This window comes from Syngnathoides biaculeatus, chromosome 5, assembly GCF_019802595.1.
Source record: "Syngnathoides biaculeatus isolate LvHL_M chromosome 5, ASM1980259v1, whole genome shotgun sequence".
Classification (NCBI taxonomy): domain Eukaryota; kingdom Metazoa; phylum Chordata; class Actinopteri; order Syngnathiformes; family Syngnathidae; genus Syngnathoides; species Syngnathoides biaculeatus.
In genome coordinates this window covers 33,149,057-33,158,363 of record NC_084644.1, presented here as the reverse complement: position 1 = coordinate 33,158,363, position 9,307 = coordinate 33,149,057, and the positions used below count along the sequence as shown (strand labels likewise).

At 42.8% G+C, this 9,307-nt stretch overlaps 1 protein-coding gene across 16 annotated transcripts in view; it reads left to right on the top strand.

Annotated features, from left to right (window-relative positions):
• The first annotated feature begins 497 nt into the window (after nt 1–497).
• The window catches only part of LOC133500603 (uncharacterized), a 48,599-nt gene continuing 39,789 nt past the window's right edge, over nt 498–9,307 (top strand). For 15 of the 16 annotated variants that reach the window (XR_009794977.1, XR_009794969.1, XR_009794970.1 and 12 more), the window contains exons 1-2: nt 498–600; nt 896–5,904. Coding sequence is in view for 1 of the 16 variants with exons in the window: in XM_061819503.1 (XP_061675487.1) it covers nt 3,548–4,750 (1,203 nt within the window). In the remaining 15 variants the exon portion in view is untranslated. Of the gene's footprint in view, nt 601–895; nt 7,772–9,307 lie in introns of those variants that run through there. The other variant, XM_061819503.1, reaches the window with a different exon arrangement.

Here is a 9,307-nt window from a genome sequence, read left to right as displayed (position 1 = left end):
GAACTTTGAGGCCAACACTCTATCCAGCTGCGCCACCGTGCCACCTTTGCAGTAACAGTGTTTGATATTTCAACCACAAAAATAATTGTACACAACTAATTAATTGTTTACTTGCAATTTATCATGTTTTCCTGTAGTAAAACAATAACTTGCACACATACTGTAGCTATGGACAGAGAAGGCTACAGTGTTACAATAGCCAGTACTGTACTGCATTTTGAAGCCTTTGTGTCAAAGTCCAGGTTTATTCATCTGTCTCTGCTTTTAAATTCCAAGTCGAGTTACAAGTTTTAAACATATTCTATGAGTCAAGTCGGCAGCACTGTGGAGCAGCTGTAAAGAATTGGCCTTACAGTTATGAGGACAGAGGTTGTTCTTCCCCAAGTGTTTAATATGTTAAGAAGATCGATTTTATTAGAAAAGATCTTTGTGTTGTTAATTTTGAGTGCATTGCTGAGCTTTTATTTTGAAACTATAGAATACAGGAAGTAGGAAGCGCTGAGCAAAACGGTAAAAAAAAAAAGCATGTCAACAGTTGAAAGATGTAGCACGTTGAAATCAGCTTATTCCTGTGCATGAATCCGTCAGAAAGCAATGGCTGTGAGTAATTTATGTTCTTTACATGTTTCAGAAGTATTGTTAGTAACTTTAACAGTATCTTCGTGTATATTTGTGAGCTGCACTGATTTAGTAACTCAACATGTTGCGTTCATTCTCATGAGATAGCTAGCAGCAGTATGTGTATCTGCTACTCACTTCACGAGAATGCTGTTGCTGTTTGTGCTTAGACTTACTGCATGTGAATGTTTAATTCATATACTAATGGAAGATGTTTATACTCCATACTGATTTGACATTCCAGTCTGTTTAGTATGTTTTGTATTTCTTTTTCTAGTTTCGCTCTATTTTCATTGTGTCACCCGACTTGACCTGTTAAGAAGTCATTAAAGGAGCAAGCACGCTCACTTCCTGGCTCTTGAAAAGGAGTTTGGCTGGCTGTTTATTCATGTTAGCACTTTGGAAGTAAAACACATGAAGAGAACTTTACAGTGAAAAGCCAGTGAATCAGAAGGATTCGTCTGCCACAGTTATGGAAGCACAAGCAATAGAAAGGGAGGAGAAAGCGGCATCAGTGTTCAGCTCCAACTCCAAAGCCACTTCCAAGTCTTCAGTAGTTAGTGCTGCTGCTAGAGCTAGAGCTAAAGCCGAAGCTGCACGCACCAGAGCCACATTCGCTCAGAAGGAGTTAGAACTGAAAAGACAGAGAGCTAGATTGGATTTGGAAAAGGCTACACTAGAAGCGGATTTAAAAGCTCTAGGACTGGAAAAGGCAGCTGCTGCTGCTATTGTAGAGGCTGAAGTTTTAGAAGCTGCAGCAGGACCAGAATATGAGGATAGGTGCAGCGCCAGTAATCGCATCTCATCGCAGATAACATGTCAGCGTACAAAGGCATATGTGGAACATCAGGCTCGAGCCAGCTTTGAAACTGCGTCGTCTGTGGATATAACTCCTCATTGTTTTAAAGAAGCGTCGCCACCAAGACAGCAGGAAGCTCCTGAATTAACTCCTGCACACAACTGTGATGCCACACCTACAAGGAACACACAGCAAAGTGAGTACTTATCAGCACCTCAGCCTCAGACAAGCCTGTTTAAGCGCTCCAACCCGCACTCTCAGCCTCTCAGCTCGCAACCTCAGAACCCCCAGTCCTCCTTAAAACCTATCAGGAGCAGAGCTCTCCCTTATTCAGTCATTCTAGCCAATCAAACCACTTCATACAGAGCAACCCACAGCATTCTTTTTCTGCTCCAGCCGCTAACATGATAGACTTCGCTAGGTACCTCGCCCGCAGAGAGTTGGTAACCACGGGGCTCACTAAATTCGATGACCAGCCTGAGAGCTACAGAGCATGGGAGTCCTCTTTCCTTAACGCCATTCAGGGCTTAGAGTTAACAGCCAGTGAAGAGCTGGACCTCCTGGTAAAATGGCTGGGAAAGAAGTCATCTCAACATGTTATAAGAATACGTGCTGTCCACATCACCAATCCTCACGCTGCTATCGAATTAGCCTGGACAAGACTCCAAGAATGCTATGCTACCCCTGAAGTGATTGAGAATGCTTTATTCAAACGATTGGACAATTTTCTTCAGCTAACCTCCAAAGATAACATCAAGCTAAGAGAACTTGGCGATCTGCTCTTGGAACTATTCTCAGCCAAGCAGGATGGCTATCTACCAGGACTGAGCTACCTTGACACTCCTCGAGGGATTAAGCCAATCGTGGAAAAGCTGCCACCAAACTTACAGGAAAAATGGCTGTATGCTGGCTGAAACTACAAAGAACCGTACAGAGTGTGTTTCCCTCCTTTCTCGTTTTTTGTTGACTTTGTCAGATGTCAGGCAAAGGTCAGAAATGCCCCCTGCTTTGTGTTGGTGAGCAGTAACCGCAGCCATTACCATAGTGAAAGATCCACAACGAAGCATGATAGTGCTAGGACAGCTGTGTTTGTGCATAGAACAGATGTGTCAACAACAGATTCAAGCTTGTTACACAAAACATCTACTGACAAGAAAGGTAGTGATGACCCAACCAAGTACTGTCCAGTGCACAATAAGCCACATCCTCTGGAAAAATGTAGATCTTTTAGAATGAAGCCGCTAATGGAACGCAAAAGGCTGCTAAAAGAATACAGACGTTGTTTCAAGTGCTGTTCTGGTACTCATGTGGCTGGAGAATGTCCAGCAGAGCTGAAATGCAATGAGTGTGAAAGCAATCAACATTGCACTGTCATGCACCCAGACAGTGCTGTCTCCCCTGCACCATCTCCTCCGACAGAATCAGACGGAGAACAGCAAAACAGCTCTCCTCCAGAAGTGACCTCCAGGTGCACCAAAGTCTGCGGCGAAGGTCTCCCACCAAGGTCCTGCGCCAAGATATGTTTAGTCCGGGTTTTTCCCCAAGGACAGCGAGAACGCTCAATCAAGATGTATGCCATCCTCGACGACTAGAGCAATCGATCACTGGCCAGGTCTGAGTTTTTTAAGCTGTTTGACATCCAAGGGGACCATACACCTTACCTGATGAGGACCTGTGCTGGAACCACGGAAATGACTGGGAGAAAGGCTGTTGGTTTTCAGATCGAAGCATTGAATGGTGAAGTGTGTTTGGACTTGCCTCCGCTCATTGAATGTAATGAAGTTACGAGCAACAGATCGGAAATCCCTTCTCCAGAGATCGCTCACTCCCATGCTCACTTGAGATCCATTGTACCTCACATCCCAAAGATCGATCCTAAAGCACAGATCTTTATCCACAGTCAATAGCCTTTTTGACCCGCTAGGCTTGGTCGGACCAGTGACTATCCGAGGGCGAGCCCTACTCAGAGAACTTTCAGCTGATGTTTACGACTGGGACACAGAGCTTCCTGCAGAACAGTTTATCAAGTGGGAGACATGAAAAAAATCACAACAGGATCTGAGCAGCCTCCATCTTCCTCGCTCATATCTGCATCAGTCCCTCTCAAGTGCTGCATCAACTGAGCTGTGCATGTTCTCTGATGCTTCCAATTGGGCCATAGGAGCAGTAGCGTACCTGAGGGTCGTTACTACAGACGGACAATGTGAAGTCGGCTTTGTGCTTGGGAAAGCGAAACTAGCCTCTCAGTCAGGGCCCACTATCCCACGCCTCGAACTCTGTGGAGCTGTGTTGGCCGTTGAGATGGCTGAGCTGATACTCGACGAGCTTGACCACAAACCAGACGCTGTCAGGTTTTACTCTGACAGTAAAGTTGTCCTTGGATATATCTGCAACGAGTCCAAGCGATTCTTCGTGTACGTGCACAATCGTGTCCAGCGTATACGACAGACAACTTCTCCACAACAGTGGTACTACGTGCCTACAAATCAGAATCCAGCTGATTTAGCCACCAGAGCTGTACCTGCGTCATGGCTCACAGACACTATGTGGTTTACAGGGCCAGAATTCCTTCACAAACCACACCAACCAGAAACACCCAGATCCTTTGAGCTGGTGGATCCTGAGGAAGACGTAGATGTGAGGCCTCAGCTGACCACTCTTGCTACTTCGCTCAGAGAAAGTGAACTCGCCTCAGAACGATTCCAACGGTTCTCGACCTGGGAGTACTTGCTGAGAGCAGTTTCCTTCTTGATCCATCAGATTCGCTCACACAGGACAAACTCAACAGTTACATGTAAAGGATGGCATCAGTGCAACCAACCTCGCACTCCAGAAGAGTTACAAGCGGCAAAGATCGTCATAATCAAAGCTGCCCAGAGAGATGCTTATCCAGAAGAGTGTGTCGTACTACTAGAGAACAGGGCCATACCAAAATCCAGCACGATTCTGAATCTCGACCCTTTCGTGTGTGATGGTCTCCTGCGAATAGGAGGACTTCTGAGACATGCTTCAGTCAATCCTGAGGTCAAAAACCCAATAATTCTCCCGAAACAAAGTCACGTCACAAGATTGCTTGTGAGTCATCACCATGCGAAGGTGAAACACCAAGGACGGCAGTTCATAGAGGGAGCAATCAGGGCTGCTGGTCTGTGGATTGTTGCTGGCAAAAGATTAATAGGCTCAGTTCTTCATCGCTGTGTCACATGCTGCAAGCTCAGAGGAAAACTTGAGACACAAAAGATGGCTGACCTCCCTTCAGAACGTCTGAGCTCATCTCCACCATTCACGTATGTAGGGTTAGATGTTTTTGGACCCTGGAATGTGATCAGTTGAAGCACAAGAGGCGGAATGGCTCAAAGTAAGTGATGGGCTATACTTTTTACATGTATGAGCACCAGGGCTGTACATACGAAAGTTATAGAGTCCATGGATACTGCCAGTTGTATCAATGCCCTGCGAAGGTTCTTCGCCTTAAGAGGGCCAGCTAAGCAGCTGAGATCGGACAGAGGCACAAACTTTGTGGGAGCCAGCTCTGAGCTGTGTATGGAACAAGCTGATCCAGGTCAAGCCTCCACTCTTAAGTTCCTCCACGAGAATGGTTGTACCTGGGAATTCAATCCCCCACACGCATCCCACATGGGAGGAGTCTGGGAGCGCATGATCGGCATAACCCGAAGAAGTCGTGACTCCATGTTGCTGCAAACCAGACATATTCACCTGACCCATGAAGTGCTTTGCACCCTCTTGGCAGAGGTATCTGGTATCATCAACGCAAGGCCTTTGATCCCTGTCTCTTCTGATCCCACTTCTCCAATGATGTTGACCCCTGCTATGCTCTTGACCCAAAAACCGGGGATACCTGCTCCACCTGGAGGCTTCAATGAAAAGGATCTCTTCAAGTGTCAGTGGAAACAAGTGCAAGCATTGGCAAACGAATTCTGGTCTCGATGGAGGGATGAATATCTCCACACCCTTCAGCCAAGACGCAAATGGCACACACCATGTCGTAACCTGCAGGTTGGAGACATAGTGCTGCTGATGCAGAGCCAGACACATCGCAACGAGTGGCCGATGGGGCTTGTCGTCTCCACCTTCCCAAGCAGTGATGGACAGGTCTGCAAAATTGAAGTCAGGACGTCGCAAGACAAAATAAAGACTTTCTTGAGGCCTATCTCTGATGTTGTCTTGCTCCTGGCAAAAGAAAATCAAAGTTAAAGTACAGATGCTTTAGTGGCATTAGTGCCAGACGGGGAGTGTTCTGCCCCAAGTGTTTAATATGTTAAGAAGATCGATTTTATTAGAAAAGATCTGTTTGTGTTGTTAATTTTGAGAGTGCATTGCTGAGCTTTTATTTTGAAACTATAGAATACAGGAAGTAGGAAGCGCTGAGCAAAACGGTAAAAAAAAAAAGCATGTCAACAGTTGAAAGATGTAGCACGTTGAAATCAGCTTATTCCTGTGCATGAATCCGTCAGAAAGCAATGGCTGTGAGTAATTTATGTTCTTTACATGTTTCAGAAGTATTGTTAGTAACTTTAACAGTATCTTCGTGTATATTTGTGAGCTGCACAGATTTAGTAACTTTACATGTTGTTCATTCTCATGAGATAGCTAGCAGCAGTATGTGTATCTGCTACTCACTTCACTAGAATGCTGTTGCTGTTTGTGCTTAGACTTACTGAATGTGAATGTTTAATTCATATACTAATGGAAGATGTTTATACTCCATACTGATTTGACATTGCAGTCTGTTTAGTATGTTTTGTATTTCTTTTTCTAGTTTCGCTCTATTTTCATTGTGTCACCTGACTTGACCTGTTAAGAAGTCATTAAAGGAGCAAGCACGCTCACTTCCTGGCTCTTGAAAAGGAGTTTGGCTGGCTGTTTATTCATGTTAGCACTTTGGAAGTAAAACACATGAAGAGAACAGTACAGAGGTTCAAATCCCGGCCCGCCTGTGGGGGGTTTGCATGTTCTCTCCGTGCCTGCGTAGGTTTTCTCCAGGCACTCTGATTTCCTCCTACATCCCAAAAACACGCATTCATTGGCCACTCTAAATTGTCCCCAGGTGTGAATGTGAGTGTGACTGTTGACTGTCTCCATGTGCCCTGCAATTGGCTGGCAGCCAGTTCAGGGTGTACCCTGGCTTCTGCTCATGACAGCTGGGATACGCTCTAGCACAGAAAATGGATGGATAAGTCGAGTCTAAAGTTCTGCAATTCGATGTATAATGGATAGATGCGGCTAAACTAATGAAATTGATGGCACAAGACTGAGTTGTGTCCAAGTTACGTGACTTGAGTCCACATCTCTGATATGTGTCAACTTTATTGGGGAATGGTGGTGGAGTTTTGCATTTGTTTGACAGGGCCATTTCTTCCTAAGCACATTACCTTGTGAATATATGTGTGCCCAGAATTGATTACCTAGCTAATCGAATCACAGAAGCTGCAATTGATCCCTCTGCAAGCAGTGAGACACTAAGCACTTTAAGCAAAGAGAGGCTCAATATCTATTTCACAATTGGCTCTTTCACAGCTTAATTGGCTGAAACAAGCTACAAATTCTGGTTTCACTCTCAACGGAAGATCAATGGATAAAATGAGGAGTGCATTTTGATTACTTTCTTAACAAGCTCAAGTCAGTGGGTTTTCTTTTTGCGGTCTAACATGCCACCTCCCCCACAACCTTTTCTAAAACCTTTTTCCTTAATTGTGATTAGGTTTGATACAGTTCATTTTAAGCTAATGTAGTGTGAAATGGTATGAAGAGCTCTCTCTTTCCTTTTTCTTTCATACTTTTGAAAGCCAAAGAATATTTGAGATTTTTAATTTGACTGTTATTTGTCAAACCAAAGTCCTTATTTTTATACTGCAACCATTAATGTGTAAAAGCAGAGTTTTAATATTCATTTTTGTTTAAACTTGTTTAACCTGAGTGAACAACTTAGTCACATAGCCCGTCCTAATTTGTGTGGCTATATTGGATTTTTTTTTAGATTTTTAATCTCACAGAATTATCAAGAATCTTTGTTTTGCCTTCAGCAAGCTTTGTTTCTACAGTGTACATTCATGGCTGTTTTAAGCAAAACAATGGAATGATTTGAGTGATTGTTTCAAACAATGGCTCTGAGAAAAAAAAAATATATCATGCAAAAAACCATCAACCTTCAATACACATGATTCATCAAATCTAAACAAAATATCAGTCAATATGATTTGATTAAAAATATCGGGTGCTGCAAGTGTCCATTTCTGTGATGAGATGAACTGTACTGTTATTTTTTTCCACATCCAACTAACAAAGTGAAATAATATAGCACACCCACAGCCATAGTGAGGATAAGCGGTACAGAGAATGGATGAACTAATTATAATAATAATAATAAATGTTTAAAAAACATTTGTCGATATTCTTTACTTCATGAAAGATTTTATATTTTCTTTCTTGTGAGCCCCATCTGGGAATCAACTGGTGATTGTTGGCAGCTGAGGTCCATAAATCAGACATGGATGTAGATATCTTTTCCTGTGCCAGGATTCCCTTTTTGTCAGCCATGAAATAATGATGTTGCAGTTTAGGGTCAAGACATTTTGAATCATTTCGCTCCCCTGAAACAAAGTCTGAAATTGTGTAAAATTGTGTGGTCTGCCTGGTTGAAATATAATTTGAAAGTATAGTAACTACAGGAAAGGGCATCTGGCGTAAAAATTGTGCCAAACATATATGTGCGTTCATCTGAGATGACACGCTGTGGCGACCCCGAAAGGGACAAGCCGAAAGAAACTTACTAGTAGCTACACTTGAATTTTAGTCCTACAAGTTTCAACAGATATAACATAACATATGGAACATTGTAATTCATATATGATAGATGTAATCTATCTATCTATCTATCTATCTATCTATCTATCTATCTATAGAGAAATACACACACTTACACACTTTAGTACAAGCACACTTGTAAATGGTAGTTCAGAAACTTTTTTTTTTAGAGCTTTTTGTTGTCGTATACCTGCCTTATCTCCATTATAACTCCATCAACACATAGGAATAAGATGATGGATTTTTGCTTAATCCACTCACTGTTCCTGCATCAGTCTGCGTCTCACAGTGTCATGTAGCCTGTTCCTGCCTAGCAGTCCGAGGATATTGTGTTCACCCATTATGCATGGTAATGTATTTAACACATGTTGTTCATTCCTACATGAATCTAAATGTAGGAATGAACAACTGATCAAGGGAGAACTAACAATACAGGTCAAAGCACGAGGATGCCAAGGCCATTAAGTATTAGTTACAATCATTTGTTGTTGTTGTTTTTTTTTTTTTTTTTTTTTTTTTATGAGCACCACCTGATACATGGACTATGTTTGAACAACACAGATTACCCAATATTTCTCATTTAACATTCATATAACTTTTATGTTCCTATTGACAGGAAAAAATACATGAATAAAAACAGTTTCTTATTTACAATGTTGACTTGGAGGCTATTAGAGTTTTGTCTCACCCAAGGTCACTTTGACAGCAAACAATCCGAACTGGGATTCAAACCACCAACCCTTTGGTCGGTGGACGACCAGCTCTACCAACTGAAACAAGGCTGACCAAAGACATAGAAGGAACAAAAAATATCTTCTCCCCATCTGGCTGTTGGGCCTTGATATTAGAGGGTGGATGCTGCTCTCTGTGTCATGTCTGAAGATGTTAATCTTGGTAGTAAAAGATCAAGTTGATATTTCCTTTTTGATGATCCTTTGAAAAGGATCAAAGAACTGAGCTCTCATATAGATTATCCTATGAAACCATGCCTGAAGGAAGACCCCCAAATTGACTGGTTCATGTCCCATTCCACCACTCTAGTATCCCTTTTCATCAACCCGTGTG